This window comes from Notothenia rossii (assembly GCF_949606895.1).
Source record: "Notothenia rossii genome assembly, chromosome: 5".
NCBI classification, from domain to species: domain Eukaryota; kingdom Metazoa; phylum Chordata; class Actinopteri; order Perciformes; family Nototheniidae; genus Notothenia; species Notothenia rossii.
In genome coordinates, this window is record NC_136903.1 from 31,486,087 (window position 1) to 31,512,153 (window position 26,067).

General features: G+C 40.3%; 2 protein-coding genes across 7 annotated transcripts in view; one reads left to right on the plus strand and one right to left on the minus strand.

Annotated features, from left to right (window-relative positions):
- Positions 1–89: 89 nt before the first annotated feature.
- On the minus strand, positions 90–21,658 carry tsnaxip1 (translin-associated factor X interacting protein 1). Of its 3 annotated transcripts, XM_079682033.1 has the most exons (12): positions 21,471–21,595; positions 21,088–21,171; positions 20,821–20,926; positions 19,854–19,994; positions 19,646–19,739; positions 18,292–18,488; positions 17,675–17,816; positions 8,580–8,743; positions 8,355–8,468; positions 5,908–6,017; positions 5,095–5,218; positions 90–2,623 (listed from the first exon to the last, which is right to left on the minus strand). In XM_079682033.1, the coding sequence occupies exons 4-12, from the start codon at positions 19,968–19,970 to the stop codon at positions 2,537–2,539; spliced, it is 1,149 nt and encodes a 382-aa protein (XP_079538159.1). In that variant the 5' UTR covers positions 19,971–19,994; positions 20,821–20,926; positions 21,088–21,171; positions 21,471–21,595; the 3' UTR covers positions 90–2,536. The 3 variants fall into 3 exon arrangements, with proteins under 3 accessions (XP_079538159.1, XP_079538158.1, XP_079538160.1); XM_079682032.1 differs by lacking the exon at positions 21,088–21,171 and having other exon boundaries at positions 21,471–21,658; XM_079682034.1 differs by lacking the exons at positions 5,095–5,218; positions 21,088–21,171 and having other exon boundaries at positions 21,471–21,658.
- A 650-nt stretch (positions 21,659–22,308) lies between these two features.
- The window catches only part of ranbp10 (RAN binding protein 10), a 45,326-nt gene continuing 41,567 nt past the window's right edge, over positions 22,309–26,067 (plus strand). For 2 of the 4 annotated variants that reach the window (XM_079683633.1, XM_079683634.1), the window contains exon 1: positions 22,309–22,682. In XM_079683633.1, coding sequence (XP_079539759.1) covers positions 22,484–22,682 — 199 coding nt within the window. In that variant the 5' untranslated portion in view covers positions 22,309–22,483. The remainder of the gene's footprint in view (positions 22,683–26,067) is intronic. The other 2 variants (XM_079683632.1, XM_079683631.1) reach the window with 2 other exon arrangements.

The window sequence follows — 26,067 nt, forward strand, 5'->3', positions numbered from 1 at the left end:
TTGAGGGCTAGTACATTTAAAAAAAAGAAAGGAACAAAAAAGTGGTCGTAGCTTTTGTAAATAAAGCATGACAGAGAAACGATCATTGTATTCAACCTATGATTGGTTACGGTTCATTCTGCATATTAGCATATTTAAGTTACTCAAATCATGTTTGAAGGTGATGATCCTCAAATGTTGCCATGACAACATGTTTCTGCTGCCCCTAAATGGCCACAAAAGTCAGTTACTATAGGTATGCAAAATTAGAAGTTGAATAAATAACCAATAAAGCAAAAACAATTGTATTATACTGAACAATTAGGTAGGCAACAATAAACCTTTATTTTTTTTTAAGAGCAACATGACTTGTTAAAATCTTTTCATATTCAGATAATAGCATGTATATGATGAGTTTGTAGTGTAAGCAGGTTTTAAAATAATGTACTCCGGACGACCATAACTCCTTTAGTTTGCATTACTTTTTCAGTTAAGTCCGTCTAATACAATTATGTTTCTGATCAAACCCTATAATATAAAGTTATACATGAAACATTTTCATTGTGTACACATTAAAATGTTGAAATCTTCTCAATGTCTTTTACATTGTGGCCATTAAGACAAAAATGTTCAGTAAATGTGATTCGTCTCTGGCAAATTGACAGAACATTTCGGTAAATTGAAGGGAGGACATTTTTTCAAAAATGATGTCAACACGAACACTATATAACTGGCATTCACAGATTACTGTCCATGAAAGGAGTTTATCTGGGGCGTCCACTTAATCATTCACAGCACATGTATTAATCTCTGTCTCCAGACCATATACTACAAGTGCTTTTGAGGTTGGCTGGTTCCTTCCCTTCCTTTATCCAGATGCAGTCCTATTTACCATCTGCATTGCTATTTGCTGTCAAGCTGTAAGAATGTTTACAAAACACAATTATTTTTCACATGCAACAGAAGGAATAGTGTGGCCTGTTAGCTTTCACATGCATGCTCTGGATTAGGATTGACATAAAAGGGACCTGTATTCCTTTACAGTTAGATTGAAAAGAAGGCGTAATGTCATTACTGGTACATTTTTGGAAAAATGGGGATTGCTATAGCAGGATGTCAATGTGACAATGTATTTTAAAAGCACATGCATACAAACACATTAATAGTATTCTTTTGTCCAATACTTGGCATAGGCTGGCATATTGCCTACGTTTCTTTATATCTTCTTATATGCACCTGATTTATTAAACAAAAAAACTGTGTTTGCTTATAATTCATGCCCTAAACTAAAACAGCATTTGTAAAAGATGCATTGGCATTGCATTTGATATTGAGGTGATCCAAAAGTAACAGAAAGTTATTAGGTAACATTACTTTTTTATAGTTACATTTGTATTAGATTACTATAATATAAGTAATTAGAATAACATACATTTTTAAAGTCACCCGCCTCCCATCCCTGTCCACATTTTCTTGGAAAGGTAGGTAAGCATGTAAACAAGAATATACACATTGTGAATTTTATAAAGTATATCTAAAACCAAATGCTATATTTGTAGAATTCTGTTGGGCTGTGCTTTGTCTGAAACTCCGGCCTCCATTGACTTGTTTCTTGATCCCTTGTTCCATTACAGAGACCAGGCAAACAGTGCATCCATGAGCCATTATCTAATTCAGATAAATTGGGGTGAGGCTCTAAGAGTGGTTTCTGCCATATTCAGGAAATCAGGTTTTTCTTTTTAAGTTTGCTTTTTTTTGTTAACTGGGACAGGCATTTAAGACTGCACCAGGTAAAGAGTAATGAAAAGTTGGCTTTCTTGAGTATTAGCAAACACAGGGGAGTAGAAGATAGTTAGCAAACGTAAGCTGGTGATAACACTACAACAGCTCAAGCAAGTTTACAGTAGTTTAAAATACATTCTATTTTTCTTAACCAATAATATAAAGTTCAACAATGATTGTTGGCAACTTGACGATTTGTTGATCAACAAGTCAAGTTCATGCAAGTTTGGCAACAAATGCAAATTTCCGCCTCTCAAATAAGGAGATTCCCTGCTTTTTGTGTTTTATATCATATACAAAAATATATATGTTGAGGTTATTTGTATATTCGCTGATATTAAAAAGACTTAACATTGAATGTTATCAATTTATCGACAGAAAAGTTGTAATCAATCAAATTAGGGAGCAGGAAATAAATTGAATAACAAGCTAAATAAAGAATCCTTATACATTTATATTTGGTTTTATTTATATTTAGATAAATTGCATTTGGCAGAATATTAACCCATTCTACACACATGGTAATAATAACAAAATATTTAAATCACAACATTTCTTGTAACATAATATTTCTAGATTTTGAGATCTCTACAATGGCAACAATTTCATTGTTTTCTTAAGTCAGTATATTTATTTAGAAATCAGGAATTGTAGAAAAAAGGGTTTTGGGGAAAATCAATAATCTGTGAAAATGATCTAATGTCCTAAATCAGGCAAGCCGGGACACTTTCTTGAATACCAAAAAATCAAATTAATAATTCTATAAAACTTGAAATCAGTCGGTGGCTTGAACGGGATTTTCTGCAGCTTGTCCTTCTGATTCTTCGAGAGCTGGAGGTCCGCCTTCCACACTTTCTGCTAGCTGTTGGAGCAATAAAGTAAAGAGAGCAATACCTTAGAAAGTGAGAAGCTTTTATGTGACCTTAAAAAGACATGTGAGGGTCAAAGATAGATGGGTGGCACCTGAGCTAAATATAAGCTTCATAGCAAATGGTAGAAATACCTACAGTATGTCAATGTGACATTTAAAAAAAAGTATGAATTTTAGATCAAATAAAAAATAATCCTACATTTTCTTTTTTCGAACAACCAACCGATTCCTCTCATTGCGTTTATATATGCACTATTTTACACCAAAGGAAATTATTTGGTAAATGATATGATTCTGAAAACTTGATTCTGATGTTTTTGCCAAATACGGGCACAAAGGTGTTATAATGGCGGCAGATTCAATCCAATCCAATCCACTTTATTTCTATAGCACATTTTAAAAACAGAGGGTTTGCCAAAGTGCTTTACAACGAACATAATATCATAACAAAATACAATATTACAAGAATAGATAAAAGGCACACATAAGAATAGATATAAGGCACACATAAAGGCTATGGACAGACAATAAAAGCCTAAATATAGGTATAGAGCATAGCTCAGACTGACTCGAAAGCGAGGGAAAAGAAGTGGGTCTTTAGGCGGGACTTAAAAGTTTGAAGAGTGGGCGACAATTTGACTTGGGGGGGCAGTTTCGTTCCAGAACCTGGGGGCTACCGCTGAGAAGGCTCGGTCTCCCCTAGTCTTTTTCTTTGTTTTAGGGACTACCAGCAGCAGCTGATCAGCCGAGCTCAAAGCCCTTGAGGGGGTGTAAACTTGTAGGAGGTCGGAGATGTACTGAGGGGCCAGCCCATTAAGCGATTTTAAAACAAACAATAGAATCTTAAAATGAGCTCTAAAATGGACAGGAAGCCAGTGGAGGGAAGCCAGAATTGGTATAATGTGCTCGTGCTTGCGGGTTCCTGTAAGCAGCCGAGTAGCAGCGTTTTGTACAAGCTGCAGGCGTGCCAGCGAGGTCTGATTTAGGCCGGCATAAAGTGCATTACAGTAATCTAAACGAGTCGAAACAAAGGCTTGAATTACACGCTCAAAGTCTAAAAAGGATAAAACCGTTTAATTTAATTTTGGACAGGAGCCTCAAGTGATAAAAACTCAACCACAGAGTTTATCTGTTTATCTAATTTAAAAGCACTGTCGATTTTGACGCCAAAATGTGTGACCATGGGTTTTGCATACGGTTGCAGGGAACCCAGGTCAATTGAAGGGACATCACGATTTGGTCCAAACACAATGACCTCTGTTTTGCTCTCATTTATATTTAAAAAGTTAAGCGCCATCCAGGCCTTTATTTCGTTAAGACAGTGAACCAGGGGCATCAGAGAGCTGGTGTTTGTTTTTAAGGGTAGATATATTTGGGAGTCGTCCGCATAAAGGTGGTAGGAGACGCCATGTTTTCTTAAAATTAGTCCAAGGGGGAGAAGGTATAAAGAAAAGAAAATGGGCACCAAAATAGAACCTTGGGGAACTCCACAGGATAAGGGGACAGAAGACGATGCAAAGTAACCAGGCCTAACAGAGAAGGATCTCTGGGACAAATAGGAACTGAACCACTCTAAGGCAGTGCCCCTGATGCCTACACAGTGCTCTAGTCTAGACGAGAGATGAGAATGGAGTGGTCAATCGTATCGAAGGCAGCTTTGAGGCCTAAGAGCTTAAGAATTGCAGAGTCACCAGAGTCTGTAGTGACCAGGAGGTCATTGAATACTCTTAGAAGGGCAGACTCAGTACTGTGAAGCGCTTTAAAACCGGACTGAAAAATATCAAAAATATTGTGTGCATGTATAAAAGACTGCAGCTTTAAGAGTACGGTTTTCTCCAAGATTTTTGAAATAAAAGGAAGCTTCGAGATGGGTCTGTAATTAGAGAAGACAGAAGTGTCCAGATTAGGTTTTTTCAGGGGCGCCACAACCGCTTGTTTAAAATAAACTGGCACAGAACCGGGGTGGTGAGATACAGGCTCTAATAGTGGAGATCTTGTCTATAAAATAGCGGAGAAATGTTTCACACACTTCAGTTGAAGCTTCAATACAAGTGGATAAAGGATAGTTTAACATAGCATCAATGGTTTTAAAAAAAACATGAGGTTTGTTTAAATTACTAAAAATAATATCAGAAAAATAACTAATCTTTTCAGCTTTTACAATGCTCTGACACTTTCTCCGACTCTCCTTTAAAATGTCATGAGTTACATGAAGCTTGTCCTTCTTCCACCTGCGCTCAGCCTGCCGGCACTCACGCCTGGCAGCACGAGTGACGTCATTGAGCCAGGGTTCAGATTTAGCTCTGAGGTGCATGAATTTCAGGGGAGCAACAATGTCAAGAGCTCCAATGCCGGTAGAGAGAAAGGCTGAGGTTAATTGCTCAGATTCAAGATATGGAACACATTCTTTGAATAAACTCAAATGATTGTGAAAAAACAGTGAGCCCTCTGCTGGCACGTACCAGGCTATGGAGTCTCTGAGAGGAGATGGAGTCATCGCTGCTATCTGGATCGCTCTGAGCCGAGGTCACAAGTCCATTTATTTCCTCATCTGACTTCAGAGGGAACGCTGTCCTCAGGGCCATCCTTGTTGTTATGGGATATTTTATCATTCTTAGTGAGCATCGAAAGTTTACCATGTGTTCTTCTTGTCAAGATATTTCTAATAAAATGGCTTAAAGGTAACAGTACATATGTCCTAACCTACATGAGTCGTAAATAATGTTTGCTCTATTTATTATTGTCAGGTTGGTGGCCTTCTCCTTTTAGGGAATGTTGACATGATGTCTCTCCTGTTGCTAGCAGATGTGGTAAAAAAAAGACTGGTATGTTTTCTTGTTTTTCTTAACAATCTATTCTTTGTCTGAAAATGTGAATATAAGACCCTTTGCAGACCTCCTTATTTTTGTACTGCTCAACATTCTGTAACATTTTTACCATCTTGCAAGAATAAACTCCTTAAAAGACTGTTGTATTTGAAGAATCTTCATTTCAGTATAACAGGAAGGTTTCCTCACCATTTTAAAATTACGTGTTAGTTTCTATTGGTTAAATTCCACCACACTGTACATACATGCATATAAACAAACATTCTCTTTTATCAGAGAAAAAATGAATTCTGCTAAAGAGTTGATTTTGCAACGTTTTTTGTTTTTTTTAATCGCAATTGTGGCTGGCATACATTGTACAGAGTAATGCCCTTTAGGCTCTATATTGTAAATGAAAATGATTGAATTATATTTGCATGTGCTTCAGTGTGCATCTATTTATTTTACCTAAACTCCTGGACAGTGAGCGTGCTCTTCTCAGGGGACTCAGAGTCGATCAGGTCGCTCAGGTGGTCGGACTCAACCTGGTTTTGCTCTTGAGATACACTCTCATCCTTCTGAAAAACAAAAAATAGCAACTCGTCAACATTTTGGGATTATTTTTGAGAACATCAATACTCGTGCCTGTTTGTCGGTTCAACATGAAACTGGAGCCAGGTTATGGTTAGCTTAGTTTAGCTTAGCCTAAGTTGTGATACAGAAGAGGTTTCTCAATACTCAAATTTCCCTCCTCGACTCCTCTCCTCGAGACTTGGTGCCGCCCACAGGAGATGCGAGCGGAGGACTGACAAGGGGAACCGAGGAGAGAGGAGTGGAAGCAGCAGGCGGTTAGAGAAATGAGAACTCCTCTCCTCTGAGCAGTCATTTTAAAGAGACGTCCATTAATGATGACAGGAGGCAAAGCAGCCCTCTGATGGACAGATGTGTTCATGACGACTTATATATATTTACTTTAAATTCATTGACAGTGCGGTATAATGAGACAATAACAGGCTACAGATGTTGACATATACACACACGTAACACAATCAGAGACTGGATATATCCCCCTCCCCCCCCCTTCTCTCTGGTCGCTGAAATGGGGAATTGAAATTACGGGCCAAAAGTTGTACAAGTATTAAAAGTAAGCATAGGACACCAAACCAACTGAGACCCGTCTGTCCGCCGCATCTACGCACTGTACAACACATACCTACACACTGTACCACACACACACACCTACACACTGTACCACACACACCTACTGCTCCTAAAGCATAATCAGGCTACAGCCGTTGTGTATTTTATTATGTGAAGCACTAAATGGTCTTAGAAAAATGTTGACTCTTTGTTTGTAGATATCTACTAAACTACAGCATACAAATACAGAAAGTAATGTAGGCCTGTTATACTGAGTGATATATATTGTACACACTACTCTGCTTTCTGCACAGACCTCACAGCTGTTCTCACTGTAAACATCGCGTCGCGATGAAAGCAGTTACTAAAATAATATCCAGGGGATGCATGCAGAGCTGTCATTGGCTAAGATAAGTCCGGCCGTGCGTCACGCCTTCACCGTTCCCGGAAATGCATCCGTGGAGGAGCCGTAGAGGATGCATCAGTGTCTCCTCGGTTAGAGCTCCTCCAGAGAGCCTCCTCGATGCTCGGTCCTCGAAGTGCATTTAGAGAAATTAGATGTCCTTCAAAATGGCGCGCTGAAATTCATTTCCGGGTCACTACCCGAGGACCGAGGAGTCGAGGAGTCGAGGAGTCGAGGAGGGGAAATTTGAGTATTGAGAAACCTCTAGGGAGACACAGCTTGGCTCCATCCAAAGTTTTATAAATGAAATAAATATTTTTCAAAAACAGTTTAAAAATACAAGAACACTGAAAAAACTGAAACGTTGACTTTAATTATATGTATTATGACAAACAAACTTCACATAGCTGTATTAGGTTAGTTGAAAGCAATAATATTAAGTTGAACCTGATATTTTGTATTTGTAATTCATAGTATTGCTTTCAACTAACCTGATACAGTTATGGGACATCTGTTAACATAATATATTTAATTAAAGTCAATGATTCCGTTTTTTCAGTGTACAAAGACATAATAATAATAATTCAAAACGGAGTTATGTAAAATGGGACCTTGATAAATCTGAAGCTTTAGATTAGGGGCCAAGTATTTGCGTTATAAATTATGTACAAATCTAAAATATGAGAGTTTATATATTATACAGCTATGTTACAAGCTAAAAAAACAAAACACCTACCAATAATCTAAAATTAATCAAACCCTAACTACTAATTGGTTCCAAAAAATTGCTTTCATCAGTCCAAAGTTATATATGTTTAAAAATAAATCTTTGGTTCCCCTTTGGACAGAATCAGGCTGGAGTTGTTCCTTAAAGCTAACTGTCTCCGTTCATTAAGTGTAAACAAATGTTTTGGCTCTTTTGGGGTCTTTAGGGATTGCCAACTATTCTTTTGTTTTGTTTATCTATTTATTTATCCGTACAACTTGATAACAACGTTATGTGCTCTATTTTGATCTAACAGGTATTAGACTGTAGTCCGGGGAAAAAAACAGTAAAGGAACAAAAAAAAGAAGAAACACTTCTTGAATGCAATTTACCATATATCCCTCAACAAAACAAGACAACACAATTGGTTCCAGTATCCTAATTATAAAGTTCTGTATGTGAATGTGGTCAACAGAAAATATCACTCCCAGGCTCACCCCCCCTCTCTGTAATGGCCAAAAAGTGATAACTGGTGAAAGCAATCGGCTATTTCAACTACCATCACCACCCCAGCTCCAGTGAACACAAATAATAAGTGCAAAATATTCAATGAAAACATAAAATACATAAACCTTACATGTGGCCCCTACAGGTATTATAAAGTACCTGCTGGGTGCTGAGCTCATTAGTCTTGTTCTGTATGCTGCCTTCTTTGTGGAGCTCCAGCAGGATGTCATGCTCTCTCTTCAGCTGATCAAAGTCACTCTGCAACATTTGCATCTGGACACAAATAAAACAAGAACAAGGTGAAAACATTTGAAATCAAGCATTCTGTGCCCATGCGGGTGTGTAGTGTGTGTGTATAGTAAAGTGTGTGTCTTTATGGGTTACCTTTGAGAGGTTCTGTTGGTGTGTTTGTTCCAGGGCGTCCCAGTTGCGCCTCGGCACCACGTCCCAGTACTCTGCCTTCATCCTGGTGAGCTCCTCCTGAGCTGTGGTCAGGTCTCTCCGGCACACCTTCAGAGAGAGCTGCAGCTGCACTGGGTCCCTAGCATCTGCTTCCACAATAGGATTTAAAATTCAGAACAAAATATTCTTAACTTTTAAAATGTTATACTAAAGGTATTTGGTATATTTAGAAATTCCCAACATAAATGGTCAATAGGTTTTTTGGAATTTGCTTTCTTGCCAAGAGAAACAAAGAAAGGTTTGTATAGCTTTTAATAGTGAAATCTAAACACTTTGTCATCGTCTTTTAAGGTACCTAAACAAAACATATCCAACTCTCAAAGCCTCTTATAACACTTCTTTATTTTACCAACTGTTCATATTAACTTTGATTGTAACATATTTTAATTCAAAAAGTGTAGTGCTCATTCAGTTCTTTCACTCTTATTTAAGGTTAGGGACAACTCCTCTGGTGTAAGACTCCCGGAGACAACAGACAAATAGATTAACAGATTGTTTATCTACATTTCTGGCTGATTTTGTAGATTTAGATACCACATTTTGGGAATTTAAGCCAATAACAAAATGATTTTTCTTATTGATTAATTTGTCTGATATTTCTTTGTTTAATCAGTTAATAATTTGGTCAGTCCAATGTCAAAAGATGGTTGCACATTATGTTTGTCACGTAACTAGGGTAACTACCAGAAGTAGGTGTACACCGCTCGGCGATTTGTAACGTTCCGGAAGTGTGACATAGGCCTATACATTACATCCCAAGGCCTAGGGACATGTCTTTTTTTGTGTGCCTCTAAAACCCAGACATATTTAGTTTTCAATTGCAAAGGACTAATGAAACAGGAAATAGTAGATTAGCAATAGGATAAGGATAGAAAACCTGCAACCAGAGAGATCTTAAAAGAAGAAATGAACTTCAAATTATTTTCCCAAATCATTTTTGTGATGTATCGATTATTTGAGTGGGAATCAATCAATCAATCCATGTTTATTTATACAGCCCAATATCACAAATGTTACATTTGTCTCAGTGGACTTCACAGTTTGTACAGAATATCAGTATGACAATACGACACCCTCTGTCCTTTGACCCTCACATCGTACAAGGAAAAACTTCTTTAAACCCACAGTTTAAAGGGAAACATGGGAGAAACCTCAGGGAGAGCAACAGAGGAGGGATCCCTCTCCCAGGACGGACAGACGTGCTATAGATGCTGTTACAGCCGCAGGCGTCCCGCCCTCGCTGCATCCGAAGAGGTGATTGGATGAGACGTTATCCAATCCCCGCCCTTTCCGGCACATTCCCCGGGGGGGGGAGGAGTACAAAGGCTGGGAACGGAGATCATTCGGGAGGCTCTGTGTTGGGAGACAGACGCCTCTAGCATTGCGATACTTCTTGTGTGTGTTATACTGTTAGCTCCCCCTGTAATCCGCAGATACTTAGCCGAGTGCAAGCAGAGTGTTGTAGCTTCATATTGTGTAATATTGTGATCTGTTTAACCCGTATTAGCTTAGACCCAAGTGAGTAGCACCTGTTGACCAGCTGTTGTGATCTGTTTAACCCGTATTAGCTTAGACCCAGGTGAGTAGCACCTGTTGACCAGCTGTTGTGATCTGTTTAACAAGTAGCTTAGACCCAGGTGAGTAGCACCTGTAGACCAGCTACAACTGTGTGTGTGTGCAGCTTCTTGAGTCACCATTTGTACCCCGTGTAACGGGAAGGTTTTGTTGTGTTTATAAACTTCCTTGTTGAAGTTCTCTCTTGGTGTAATAAAACCACTTATAATTATTACCAATACCACTCTGGTCGTGTTATTTCCCCTTTGGCTCCCCTAGCCCAATAGGGAACGTAACACTTGGGGGCTCGTCCTGGATACTTTGAATAGAATCCCTGGGGTTATAGGTGGTTTTGTTATAGCAACAAACACTTTTGTAAATACGGGTGGGCAGTACACCCGAGAATGGCGGCCTTCGCCTTAGAGTCGTTCTTAGTTTGGCCGTCCTATGAGGAGCTGGACCGGTGTAAAAAGGACGACTTGATAGAAATAGCGCGGCACTTCAGTCTTGTGGTGAGTCGGCAGATGTTAAAGGAAGAATTGAAGGCATTGGTGGGGGATGAGATGGTGAGAAGGGAATTACTAGTACTGGCTGTGCCCGCTGAGTTCCCAGGGTCTAACGCCTTAACTGAAGACCCGTTAAATCAGAGGCAGGCGGCAGAGTTTACATTTAGCCAAGAAAAGAGTGATGGCAGCGAGGGGGGCGAGCCGTGTGAAGCACTGCTCAGGCCGCCTCGTAAATGTCCACCCTCTCCGGTTGGTAGTACAGATTCCCGGGAAGGGAGTAAACTTAAAGTCCGCCTCGCCCGACTTCAGTTAGAAGCAAAAGACAGGCAACTTCAGTTAGAGGCAAAAGACAGGGAGCAAGACAGGCAGTATCTTTTTCAGTTGGAGGTAAAGAAAATCGAAGCCGATAAGGAAATGAAAAGAATCGAAGCAGATAAGGAAGTCCGGATACGGCAGATGGAGCTAGACTCCGAACTGCGCGCATCTGGTGTTATTTGCAATCCTAGAGAAAGCTTTCCACTTCCTTCTCATCCACCTGCCTTCAATGTAGGGAAAAATGTAGCATTAGTGCCGGTTTTCCTCGAGACTGAAGTGGATGCGTATTTTTGTGCGTTTGAACACCTTGCAGCGGCACTACAGTGGCCCGCTGAAGCCTGGGCGCTGTTAGTGCGGTGTAGGCTTCACGGGAGAGCTCAAGAGGCAGTTTCTGCTTTTTCGTTAGAGGACAGCTTAAGTTACGACCTGGTGAAGCGTGCCATACTTAGGGTGTACGAGCTAGTTCCCGAAGCCTACCGGCAGAAGTTCAGGAACCATAGAAAGGGTTCTAATCAAACCCATGTTGAGTTTGCCAGGGAAAAAAGGATGTTATTTACGAAGTGGATTGACTCGTGTAACGCTGCAGAGTACTCTGTTCTGAAAGAATTAATTCTCATGGAAGAATTTAAAAGGGGGTTGCCTGACCGCATTGTGGGATACATAAATGAACAGAGAGTACAGTCGCTCTCCGCAGCTGCTGTACTGGCTGACGAATATGTGTTGATGCATAAAACTGTGTTTTCCCCTGTCGCTACTGAGAGGGCACCCAGCGCGTCTGCTGCACCCTCTGAACCGGGGAATGTGCCGGAAAGGGCGGGTGAATACCTGACCCAATATCTGCATGTGCATCTCCCAGGTGGGAGTGTACACAATGAGATCATCTAAATAGACATTACAGTTATTTATTCCTGATAATACAGTATTCACCAGTATCTGAAAGGTGGCAGGAGCGTTACACATACCGAAACAGCTGAACATGTATGTGTGTTGATTAAGAGGAAAAGGTGCTTGGTATTTTTATTGTTGTTACTATCAGGAAATGTACAGCCAAATCCGGGTCCACCTGGTAGTTTTAGTCAAATAGCTACTCCTGCTGATTTTAGTTCTAGATCGGGGTTAGGTTTAATTCATTTAAATGTGCGCAGTCTGTTACCTAAATTAGATTTTGTCCGTATTTGGGCGAGTTCAACTGATGCTGATGTCATTGTCTTATCAGAAACGTGGCTAGACAAATCGATCTTGGCCTCTGACATTTACATAAATGGTTACAATGTATATCGCACTGACCGTCCTAAAAAAGGTGGTGGCGTTGCCATTTATGTCAAAAATAAGTTTTGTGTAACAAAAATGGTTTCCAAATCTGTTAGTAAACAACTAGAATTTTTAGCTGTGAATGTCGAAGTAACAAAGGGTCAACAGGTCATGGTGGTGGGTTGCTACAGGGCCCCCTCGGCTGTCAAGGACTCCTTATCTTCATTGGCAAAACTGTTATCTCAACTTTCCTACAAGGAAATAGTGCTGCTTGGTGATTTTAATTGGGATTGGTTAACTTCTGTGTCAGAGGATTTTAAAAACCTGTGTACCTCTTTGAACATTACTCAGATTATAGACAGTCCTACTCGCCCAAATATTAAGTCCCCAAATAAATCCTCCTTAATTGATCTAATTTTAACAAATGTTCCATATAAATACTCATCTGTGGGAGTATTTGCTAATGATGTGAGTGACCACTGTGTTGTAGCCACAATTAGGGACACTAAGGTCCAAAAAGTTAAACCACGCATCATCACAAAGAGAGATAAAAAACACTTAGTGGAGCAGGGTTTTTTACATGATCTGTTTGATTTTGATTGGGGAAAAATCGATCTGTGTGCTGATGTAGAAACTGCATGGTCTTATTTTTATCTTGGTTTTATAAAAATTATAGATAAACATGCACCTCTGCGTAAATTTAGAGTGAAGGGACGAAACAATCCCTGGTTTTCTGCTGAAATGTCCAGTCTCCTTCATGAGAGAAACAATGCCTGGGCAAAGGCTAGGAAATCAGGCTCAGAGGTAGAATGGCTACGCTTTAGGCAGCTAAGGAATAGCTTTACTTCAAATGTCAAAAGTGCTAAGTCAAAGTACTATTTGTCAGTTACCACAGAAAACCTGAATAATCCTAGTAAATTTTGGAAAGCCATAAAATCGATTTCCACTGGTGATATCCCAAATGAGCTACCTCCGTACCTCACCACAGCATCTGGCATTATATCAGACAGGGCCACCATGCTAAATTGCTTTAATAAGCATTTTGTCTCTTGTGGCTCTCTGTTTGATTCTGTCACTGACTGTGCTTCTGCTTCTGTGAACGCTCCAGTCCTTGACTCTGAACAATGTGGTCTGGAAAACCCTTTCAGTTTTACTCCTTTAACTGTTGGTATTGTCCATGAAGCTTTATCCAAGTTAGATCCTAAGAAACCGGCTGGCCCGGACAACGTAGAACCTTTCTTTTTAAAGATAGCTGCAGATTTTATTGCTCCACCTCTTACTTCTCTTTTTAACCTCTCCCTCAGCACAAATACAATTCCTAAAGTATGGAAGTCTGCTTATGTCCTGCCTCTACTGAAAGGAGGGGAGGCAACTATTTTAAATAACTATAGGCCAATCTCTAAATTGTCAGTTTTGGCTAAGGTGCTCGAACGACTTGTGAGTGAACAAGTAAAGGAGTTTTTATGTATAAATGATATCCTGTCTAAACATCAGTCAGGCTTCAGGAAGAAACATAGCACCATCACTGCAACAATGAAAGTGGTAAATGATATTACTAGTATGCTAGATAATAAACAGAGTTGTGCAGCTCTGTTTATTGACCTTTCCAAAGCGTTTGACACCGTTGATCATCGTGTCTTAAAACAGAGGCTACTCAGTACTGGCATATCCAGCCATGCAGTGGGGTGGTTTGTGAACTACCTCTCTGAAAGGTCCCAATGTGTTCACTTTGATGGGCTGTCTTCTGAGTGGTTAAACATTGCTAATGGTGTTCCTCAAGGTTCTGTTTTAGGTCCACTTTTATTCTCCATATATATCAACAGTTTAGGTGAAAATGTGGATGAAGCTACTTTACATTTTTATGCGGACGATACCGTGATGTATTGTGCAGGTCCCTCCATTCAGGAGGCGGTTGTTAAATTACAGGCTGTTTTTAACATTATTCAGACTCAGCTCTCTGAACTAAAGCTTCTTTTAAATGTGGATAAAACCAAGATAATGCTCTTTTCAAAAGCTAAAAAGTCACCAGAGCCTGTTTTAGATATTGTATCAACGCAAGGAACAAAACTTGAAGTTGTTGCCTGTTACAAATACCTTGGTATCTTGCTTGATGACTGTCTCTCTTTTAAACTTCATGTCAATAACCTGCTTAAAAAACTGAGGGTTAGGCTAGGTTTCTTTTTCAGGAATAAGTCCTGTTTCTCGCTTGAGGCCAGGAAAAGGCTAGTCACTGTGACCTTTTTACCTGTGCTGGACTATGGTGATCTGCTGTATATGAATGCACCTGCCAACTACCTAAGCAAACTAGATGCTGCGTATCATAGTGCTCTGAGATTTGTCACTAACTGTAAAGCACTTACTCATCACTGTACATTGTATACCAAGGCAGGTTTACCATCACTCACTGTACGGAGGCTCAGTCACTGGTACACTTTTATCTATAAAGCTATGTTGGGCAAACTCCCGTATTATATCTGTTCATTGATAAAGCAGAAAGTTGCAAGCAGCTATTGTCTGCGATCACAGGATATAGTCTTGTTAGATGTGCCAAGAGTAAGGACTGTCTTAGGTAAGACAGCTTTTATGTGCGCAGCTCCACTTGCTTGGAACAGTCTACAGGCAAAATTGAAATTGAGCATTTTTATTTCTTTGAATGTATTTAAGGCATGTCTAAATGAAATGCTTTCTGACACTCTGGGTATTTGTAAATGTTGAATATGTAAATATGATATCCTCTGTTGTTTGTATGTTGTTTTTATGTTTCATGTGGAACTAAATGATGCAGGTCTCCCTTGTAAATGAGATCGATGATCTCAAGGGACTAATCTGTCTAAATAAAGGTTTGAAATGAAATGAAATGAAATGAAAGCCATGACGGTGTACTGTAGGAAACAGTCAGGCGTAGCGAAGGCGGAGATTTTCGACGCACGGTCTGTTAAAGGTACCTGCCAATAACCTTTAAGCAAATCCAATTTACTGACGTATTTGGCGGAACCTAAATTGTCGATGCAGTCCTCCATTCTCGGCAATGGATAGCCATCGGGCACCGTAACAGCGTTCACTTTACGGTAGTCCGTGATAAAGCGCGGAGAACCGTCAAATTTAGCCTCTACTAGGCACGGGGAGCACCATGGACTAGAGCTCTGTGTAGCTAAGCCATTAGCTACCAGATATTCCGCCTCCTGTTTCATAAGGGCGCGCTTAGTCGGATTTACACGGTACGGGTGCTGCTTAATCGGCCTCGCGCCTTTTACATCGATGTCATGCGTTATCACATTAGTTTGTGTCGGGACATCCTGAAAAAGGCACGAGAATTGAGCCACTAACTGGGTTATGTCATGCTGCTGCTCCGCCTGCAAATGACTTAACGTAGTGGGCAGCGTCTCTATCATCTCCGAGTTACATAACCGGGCACCCGGCTGGTGATGGGAACGCATCACCAAACCGTCATCAGATGGGCCGGAACCATCTGTAACAATTAATGCGGAAGCAGCTACTCTTTGATTACCCAACCCCCCAGACTGGCTGTCAGCAGCGATGCGCGAATGATAACGTTTCAACATGTTAACATGGCAAACGCGCGTTTTACGTCGTCCCTCCGGAGTGCAAATAACATAATCGGTGTCACTAAGACAGTCACGGATTTCGTACGGCCCGAGGAATTTAGCGGAGAGCGCAGCGCCAGGGATAGGCAATAATGCAAGAACCTTTTCCCCTATCTCAAAATGCCTAGGAACAGCGGCACGGTCATAGTTACGCTTCATGACAGCCTGTGAAGCGGAGAGCGACTCTCTAGCGAGTGAATTTGCCCGGTGCAGGCGCTCACGAAACTGACTAACGTAGCTTCATATTGTGTAATATTGTGATCTGTTTAACCCGTATTAGCTTAGACCCAGGTGAGTAGCACCTGTTGACCAGCTGTTGTGTATTGTGTAATATTGTGATCTGTTTAACCCGTATTAGCTTAGACCCAGGTGAGTAGCACCTGTTGACCAGCTGTTGTGATCTGTTTAACCCGTATTAGCTTAGACCCAGGTGAGTAGCACCTGTTGACCAGCTGTTGTGATCTGTTTAACAAGTAGCTTAGACCCAGGTGAGTAGCACCTGTAGACCAGCTACAACTGTGTGTGTGTGCAGCTTCTTGAGTCACCATTTGTACCCCGTGTAACGGGAAGGTTTTGTTGTGTTTATAAACTTCCTTGTTGAAGTTCTCTCTTGGTGTAATAAAACCACTTATAATTATTACCAATACCACTCTGGTCGTGTTATTTCCCCTTTGGCTCCCCTAGCCCAATAGGGAACGTAACAATGCCGTGTGTAAATCGAAGAGATAATACATTTTACAGCATAGGTAGAACGAATGTTTGGAAATGCATGTGTCTATAATAAGAAGATGAATCCACGAGGATGTCAACAATCCTGTGGGAGCCATCAGGGAAGTAGTATGGTGAGAGTCTGGCAGGACCGCAGAGACAGGTTCAGCCACGACTCGAAGTCCAGGACTCAGATCCAGAACTCAGGATAGAGGATCCAGGACACAGGACTAAGGATCCAGGACTCCGGATCCAGGACTCAGGATGCAGGATCCAGGACACATGATTCAGGAACCAGGAAACAGGAACGCAGAAACAGGATTAACCTCGACTCAGGATCCCGACGTAGATTGACACCAAAAATTGATTTGGGGGAAGCTGGGTTATTTAGAACATGAGAGTACACAGGTACAGACAGACAGAAGGAAGAAGTAAGGTGTCCCCCGACAGTCTAAGCCTATAGCAGCAAAACTAACGTGTCTACGTACATGCGCTCCCTTAGGATAGGCAGGGTGAGGGAAAAGAGTAGGAATTAAGATGTATGCGCCACATCTATACCATGAGCGCATTGCTCCTAAAAAGTGTTTCTGGCTACGACACCAATCAACAGTTGTGCGTCGACTCGGCAGGGATCAAGGCACGTATATGCCTCTCCCTGCTTCCACCGTCCACACACACAACCAAATGACAAACCATCAGTAAGGAAAAAGAGTAAGAACTAAGATGTTTAGGTGAAGAGGCACAACGTGTCTACGTCAATGCACTCTTATTAGATTATTTTATCAACTATAAGCTTTATCAAAAAGGAAGGTCTTAAGCGCACTCTTAAAAACGGATAGGCTGTCTGCCGTCCGAACACAAACTGGAAGCTGATTCCACAAATGTGGAGCTTGATAAGAAAAGGCTCTGGCTCCCATTGTACTTTTAGAGACTCTAGGAACAACCAACAACCCTGCATTCTTGGAATGCAATGCCCTAGTTGGACACTAGGGTATAATGAGTTCTTTAAGGTAAGATGGCGCCTGCCATCACATTATCATTATGTCAATAGAGTGGAATGGAATGGTTGCAGCTCCACCTGAGTTTCCATCTGCTGGATGCTCCTCCTCCACAGAGCCTCTTGTGAGATCGTTGATCTGCCAGATCAGCAGCTGGCGGGCATCACGCTGCTCCCGGTACTGCAGATACTGAGCTGAGAGATCAGACTGCAGACGCTCCACCTGGGAAAGAGCAGAAGAAAGTGGAGTGACTGAGACAATGTCATGATAATAAACCACTGAACGCTTGTGTAAATTAAATAGCAGTCAACACTTATTTTTTTGAAAAAGGGATCTCCGCATTTTGGCATAAATAGCTTTGACTTACATGTGTAAAAGGCTTTTATTTGATTTTACTTTATTTGCTTTAAATTCACATTATCATTATGTTAATAGAGTTGTCTATGTTGTAATTTTGTATTTAGTTCATCCATACTGTCATCCATAGTTGTACAAATTTTAAAGCCCCTTATCTAATGTGTTTTGCAGTTTTGAGCTATACAAATGACATTTGATTTGATTTAATTGACCAAGACAGCACATCAAACTAATATTGACGATACTATTTAGAGAAGGAATTGATGTGAAAATGTGTCCCACAAGTCCTTAAAAGGTCACATGAATAATGAATGGTCAGAACACCAGGTAAGTCATGTACCACTGCCTGTGTGGCTGTTTCCTTCTCCGTCATGGCCTCTATGACCCTCTGAAGTTGATGCTTCTCCGTTTTCAGAGCTCTGATCTCACACCGCTCCTCTTCCCAGCGAGCTTGGATCTTCCTCTCACACTCCTCTGTCACCAACCTCACATGGGACCGCAGCGGCTCCAGTTCTCTGATTTGATCCTGCTGATATGCTGAACAGATATCAAATGCAACAAATGATTTATCATGAAACAGAAGGGCTGGATACTTTTTTTAGATAAAAAAATGACTACATTATTGAGATTTTGAATAACTATCTGCGGAGATGTGATGGGCATTTGTTAATATTTTAAACATTTTAAAGGCTAAACGGATACACAAAATAAATAACTGATCGATTATTCAACAACAAAAATATATTAGAGCTACAGATCTGATTTCACATTTCCAACTGGTGCAGACATATTTGTAATCAACCTGCCAAATTAAAAGCACAACTTTACCTGAATGTGCGCTTAGCTAAGTTGTTATATTTTAGTCAACTTATTTGAAGCACAATAGGCTTTATATTGCTTTATTTTTATGCAACTTTCACTGAACACTGAAAATATAGGATGTTTTATGCTCATTGTGTTGCAAAGTTGAATTTTGGGTTCCTACAAAAACCTGTTTACAGACTTGCTTCATATTCTGTCTGAATATACCTTTATTCACCCTCTTTCACAGTCACAGTTTGCTTTGATTGGTTTGTGAGAAAAAGATGGTGCACCTTAACAAATGTAGTTCTTAAGCTATGCCTGGAGATACTTAGATGGGAAGATATGATATATTTTAGACAGCCTACGTGTATCATAGGAAATAAGAAACGTTTTTTAAATCCCATGTTTTCTGACAGAGGGAACCCACAGAAACAGTCCGGTTCGTCTTGTTTCACAGTTAATGGGTTGTTAGGAACTCCAAATAAATAAATGTACATACACAAGCAGTGAAAGGGTACGTTGTTCATAGCATGTCCCCTTTCAATGTAGCTTAGATGCACTTCATTATAAACTGTCTACAACTTTATAAAACAGATAAAGGGCATTTATTTAAGTCTGCGAACAATTATTTGTAGCCACTAACTATTTATTCCCATAGCCCTTCGGTCATTAACCCAGATTGCCACTTAAAAAATGCTGGCTAAAGTGGATGCAGCAGTTACAATGTAAACCAAATCAACCAGCTCTGTCCTTGTGGTAGTTTTCCTTTTTTCAAAGAACAGATTCTTTGTTTCCTCGTTTATCAAAGGCTGCTGCTTTGTTCCTTTTATTCTATTGCACTAAAGGACACCATTCAGAAAAGTGCTATACTATGATGAGCAGATACTGACCTAAAGTGTTTTCATATTCCCTCTTGATGGCAGAAAGAAGGGGTTGGTAGGTTTTGAACTCTTTGATTAAACAACCAAAGGCATCTCGGTAGACCTGTGGTCAGATTAAGATAATGGGATTACTCTCCTGGACTAAATTGTGTGTACAGTATTTCCTCTGGTTTTAATGTAGCCAACCTTCCTAGTACAAAACAGCAAAACAAAGCACCTGTAGTCTCTGTTCCTGAAACTGAGGCTCAGACGAGCTGATCATCTGCAGCTCCTTGTGAACGTAGCTCTCCAGCTGCTTCAGGAGCTGAGGCTTCCTCCCTGGGCCGGCATACATGTAGCGGCTACCTGTCCAGCACAACTACATTTAACACACACAAACACACACACACAAATGCGCACAGCCGCACAACACACACACACACACACACACACACACACACACACACACACACACACACACACACACACACACACACACACACACACACACACACACGCACACACGCACGCACGCATGCACGCATGCACAGCTTTAGTGAGTCAATCAAACTTTAAAATACTTGTTCTCCCCCCATTAGTCATGTTACTTCTATGCATATAACTGTCCATACGTCTCATATCTTAATCTACAGTGTACCAATATGTATCCGTATTTTCTATAAAAAAGTGTCAATACTGGTCTAAAGTGTATTTATATTTGCTCTACTGTCAATAGTGTCTTTCTATATTAATACTGTCCATTTCTACCCCCTCTACAGTGTATTCAATATGTATGCTACATTTCAGTGTTTAATACCTATTTAAACTGTTCATAATATATAATATAGTTATATCTGTTATATTTATATACTTATATTATACAGATACATTACACTGCACTTTACTGGTTCCCTTGTACTTCTGGTTAAATTGCATAGTTGACTAATGGTTGATTGATTGACAAGGAAACCAATATGGACTATTTTTATATAATTAGTAAAGTAATACAAATATGTTAGAAAATGCTATTCTCTGCCTCTCTAATGAGGAGGTTTTTCAGATTTTTCTCTGTTTTATATCATAATAAAATGACTGTCTTTCAGTATTTGATAATCATAATTATATTTAATTGCAGTAGGTTTTTAATGAGGAAAAGGATTGATGGTTTGATTAAGCTGTTTGCTCCCTGCTTTATTTCTCGTTACCCTTCTCACAGCAGGTTGGACAGAAACAGCTCCAGCCTTTTCTTCTTGTCCTTCCTCTGATGTCTGGATAACGTCATGTTGTAGTCTCCGCTGGTCAAATGTCAGTCTATAATAGAAAACCACAGAGCTAAGCAATGGTGATGGAACTACATTTACCCAAGTACTTTATTATACATTTTGAGATAATTGCACTTTATTTGAGTATATATATATATATTTATTTTTTCTGCCACTGTATATTTCTACTACACTACTTTATTCACTTACACTTAGTTACTTTTGACCTTAAAAACATGTTGTGTTATATACTACTTATCTACTCAGTAGTCCACAAGGTATCCAAACGTTTCCCTACATTGCAAAATAACAACATAAAAAGCTTTTATATGCATTTGTTAGTGATACAAATATAACTTTATAGTATTCAAAAACAAAACAACACTTAAAAAAAAAGCCGTTCAGCATCATAAGTACTTTTAAGTACAATTTGCTTATAACATTTGACTACTTTTACTTAGGTAACATTTTGAACTCATGAGCTTTACCTATAATGTAACTTACAATAATTAGAGGAAATATATATGAATATTATCCATATTAATAGTAGCCTTTAATATTGTTGCTGTAGGCCAATCTTTAAAATCACTTGCCTTTGTGTTTTTGACGGCGTTAAAGGTGGAAATGTAATATCTTTAAGTGGCAACATCTCTAGCGACTGTATGAAGTCGAAATAACTATTTTTAAAGTTTCTGTCCTTTTGAAATGTCTATATTTGGTCCGTTTAGCTAAGCTAGGGCCTTTAGCGCGAGGTTGGCTCTAGTACCACAGCTCACAACGTTGTAACAAGGTTTCCATGGTAACGACGACGAGGCACCCAGCAGGACCCACATAGTAGACCGCAGCGTGCCTGGCTGAATTTCAAACTGTGTAAAAATAAAGATTTTCCTCTTAAATAGAGACGAAAGAAACACTTTCAAACCAAAGGAAACTGCAGCTTTCAAATATAAATGTGAGTCGTACAAACCATCAGTCCTGACTTGTTCCAATAGCATGCATGATTAAAACAGCCAAACCTACTTTGTAAATATCACACACAAACAACAATCTCCAATGTGTATAGGCCTAATACGTATTGTAATTTAGAGGTTATGGCATAGAATAATATAAAATCACCATGATTGAAAACAAACGTGTCTTTTAAAGTAGGCATATTTTGCAAACAATATAAACTTTGTTTTCGTTCTGGAAAGTGCTACCAATGCTATCCTCTAGTTCACAAATATATACACCTATGTTCCACTTTCTCAAACACACGTGCCACATAAGGATACAATTGGGGATTAAGAATTATATCATATAATGTTCTAAAAGCGGACTATATTTCCTAGCTCCCTGTCTCTGTGGAAGGTCTGAACCAGGATAACAGCAATGGGGCTGTGTAGTCATTTCTAGAGACAGTATCATACAAGGGAGCATGCAGCTAAACTACAGTACCCAGACGGCACTGCTCCAGCCTACAGTACACTCTGCTGCTTATCCGGGGATGTCACACCGCTGCTATTTTCTCCCCTCAGTCTCTCTCACTCAGCCTACAGCTCAAGCGGACTGACACGGGGCTTTGGATAGAAAGACACGAACAATAAGATACAAAACAGAGGCCAAAATGGCAGAGCTTGGAGCGGGAAGCCTGCCGTTAGGGGATCCTGCTTTTAATTACCAGGAACACGAGCTAAACGAGAGGCTGAAGCGGCTCTACCCGGCTGTGAACGAGGAAGAGACCCCTTTACCCCGATCCTGGAGCCCCAAGGATAAATACAGCTACATTGGGCTGTCACAGAACAACCTGCGGGTCCATTACAAAGGTTAGAGAGCTGGCTCAGCCCCGATGGCATGAACAAGTTGTGACAACAGCAGAGGGTCTCAAATCTGTCACTGTGTTGTTGCGGAGGGGGGTCTCTATCTCACTCACTCTCACGCACACGCACACAGTATGCGATTATGTTGATTGTGTATGTGTGCGCAATCCTGGTAAATCTAGTCTGAGCTGCCTCTCCTGTCCCGTAACCTTGCTTTGTTTCACAAATGAGCAGAGGAATGTCCAAATGGGTGACAGTGAACTCGCTAACCCTGACAGTTGGTCTTATTACCACCACACTGAAATACACATTTCACCACACGACCCTCCTTTGTTTATATACCGTTTATGACGTTATTTGTTTGCAGTAAACTAACTGTCACTGACGTTTCTCATAGTTGTGCTGATGGGGGACATTGGCATCAGTAACGACGCATAGACCTTAGCTAACTAGTGGTATTTAACACACTGGAGTTAGCTAACAGCAAGCTATATGTTGAGCAAATACAGTAGTTAGCTTTGTGGCTAACCAGCTAACGTTAGCTCACCTAGCTGTTGTATTTAACTAAACAGTAGGATAAGCTGGCTACCAGCTATGGCTAAAAGATGGGCACGAGCCAAACTTGTTCTTAGCAAATTACAATGTAGCTAGTATTGATGGGTAATGCTGCATTTGTTAAGCTTTTGTCAACAACAAGCACCAAAATAGAATAAAAATGGCATTGTTGTGTTTCTCGCGTGATTTCATTGTCAGTGTTCTAGCAGTGTTTTCCAGAATTCGTAAATAATTTTTTCCAGACTGGAAGCAACCGGTTCATGTGCCTTGAGCTCAACAACGTTCTCATGTCCAACCTCCAGCTCGTTTCCAACAGCTGCTGTGAGGAGGAGGCCTCTGCGCATTGCATTAGAACAAATGTGCCGATGTTGTAATAAATCCTTGGTATCGGTTCATTTTGACATTTTTACTATAACAGACACTTTACTAGGCAGACGATGCAGGCAATCACTTAGTCGGATGGCTACAAACCGTCAGTATGGACTGTCAGGCCTGTTAACTGGATCCTTCTATATATCCAACATCAAAACAAAGTGACCCTTTGTGATGCCCCTCTTCTCAGTCTTTTCCTTGCTTTGCTATTTTACATCAGGCGACATCAGGGCATTCCCTACCCAGTAGCAGGGAAGCTAGCCCTGCATTTCAAGCTGTGAAAGGTCCACAGAGGCATTGCAAGGCCACTTTTGGGCCCTGTTGCCTGTTTACATCAGTGAAACATGCAGAGGATGAGAGGATGCAGACAGGCTGTGTAACCCATTTTGCAAAGCTTATTTGTTTGGCTCGTAATGGCCCTGCTGTTTGTGAAAAGCATGGAAGACCTCTTATTTGGTAAAAACCAAGACTCTCAGGCAAAGAGCCAAATATATCCCACCGATTATTTGATGCATAATGGATCAGTCCCTGCTGTTGATATTAAGTTGAATCCAAGCCTACATTCTGTCAGTGGTGTAGCTTGCATATTTTTTGTGAATGCTGTTGCTCCATGTGCATTTCTGTTAAAAAAGGAGATCCTAACATTCTGTCTACAGTGATTGACTTGTCACAGCTGTGGCACAGTGATGTATGTCTGAAGATGTATGTCATGTTTGAGTTTTCTATGTAGGGCATGTAGTCTTTATGTCTATAAAAGGTGCACAGATTTAGTGACACTGCACAATTGTTCAGGAATTATATATAAATAGGTATATTCTGGAGTGAGCAGGATATTTATTTTCCTCCTGGTCGTTCTAGCTCCTGCTCTGTTCCTTCACCCTTGTGGTTTGAATGCTATTTTGACCAGTGTGCTAATTTTCTCTGTTTAATGCCACACAGTGTCTACCTAGTCCTGCTGTGCATGACACATTTATCCACACAGTCTCAAGTTCAACCGATAGATACATAAACAAACACATTGATTTAGTGCCTATCCATACACTAATAATTAAATGATTGATTATTTTTTATCTTACAAAGACTTCAGTATTCCATGCTGGATTTTCTTTTTGGCTTTATACTGATATTGTAAACATTTCATTATTCTTTTAAAGGACTTAAAGGGACAATACGTGGAAAGAAATATGTACATATATATATATATATATATATATATATATATATATATACAGGACTGTCTCAGAAAATTAGAATATTGTGATAAAGTTCTTTATTTTCTGTAATGCAATTTAAAAAAACAAAAATGTCATACATTCTGGATTCATTACAAATCAACTGAAATATTGCAAGCCTTTTATTATTTTAATATTGCTGATTATGGCATACAGCTTAAGAAAACTCAAATATCCTATCTCTAAATATTAGAATATCATGAAAAAGTATACTAGTAGGGTGTTCAACGAATCACTTGAATCGTCTAATTAACTCGAAACATCTGCAAGGGTTTCCTGAGCCTTGAAAAACACTCAGCTTGGTTCAGTAAACTAAATCACAAGTATGGGGAAGACTGCTGATCTGACTGCTGTCCAGAGGACCGTCATTGACACCCTCCATCAGGAGGGTAAGACACAAAAAGAAATTTCTCAAAGAGCAAGCTGTTCACAGAGTGCAGTTTCAAAGCACATCCACAAAAAGTCTGTTGGAAGGGGGAAATGTGGCAGGAAACGCTGCACAACCAAGAGAGATGACCGCAGCCTTAACAGCATTGTGAAGAAGAGTCGCTTCCAGAATTTGGGGGAGCTTCAAAGACAGTGGACTGAAGCTGGAGTCCAGGTATCAAAAGTCACTGTTCACAGACGTGTCCGGGAAATGGGCTACAATAGCCGTATTCCCATGGTCAAGCCACTTCTGAACTCAAGACAACGGAAGAGGCGTCGGACTTGGGCTAAGGAAAAGAAGCACTGGACAGTTGCACAGTGGTCCAAAGTCCTCTTTTCAGACGAAAGCAAGTTTTGTATTTCATTTGGAAGTCAAGGCGCCAGAGTCTGGAGAACGGCTGGAGAGGAGCAAAATCCAAGTTGCTTGAAATCCAGTGTGAAGTTCCCACAGTCAGCGATGGTTTGGGGAGCCATGTCAGCTGCTGGTGTTGGTCCACTGTGTTTCATCAAGCCCAGAGTAAATGCAGCTGTGTACCAAGAGATTTTAGAGCACTACATGCTTCCGTCTGCTGAAAAGCTCTATGGAGATGAGGAATTCATTTTCCAGCATGATCTGGCACCTGCCCACAGTGCCAAAACCACCAGTAACTGGTGTACTGACCATGGCATTACTGTCCTCGATTGGCCTGCAAATTCCCCTGACCTGAACCCCATAGAGAATATGTGGGGTATTGTGAAGAAGAAGCTGAAAGACACCAGACCCAACAATGCTAATGAGCTAAAGGCCGCTATTGAAGCATCCTGGG

Excerpts from the sequence above, each read along its gene's own strand:
- tsnaxip1 (XM_079682032.1), bottom strand. The coding sequence starts at position 21,526 with ATGTTGCCACTTAAAGATATTACATTTCCACCTTTAACGCCGTCAAAA. Across the intron at positions 20,927-21,470 it reads ACGCCGTCAAAAACACAAAG|ACTGACATTTGACCAGCGGA; the intron begins GCAAGTGATTTT and ends TTTCTATTATAG. Across the intron at positions 19,740-19,853 it reads TTCAGGAACAGAGACTACAG|GTCTACCGAGATGCCTTTGG; the intron begins GTGCTTTGTTTT and ends ATCTGACCACAG.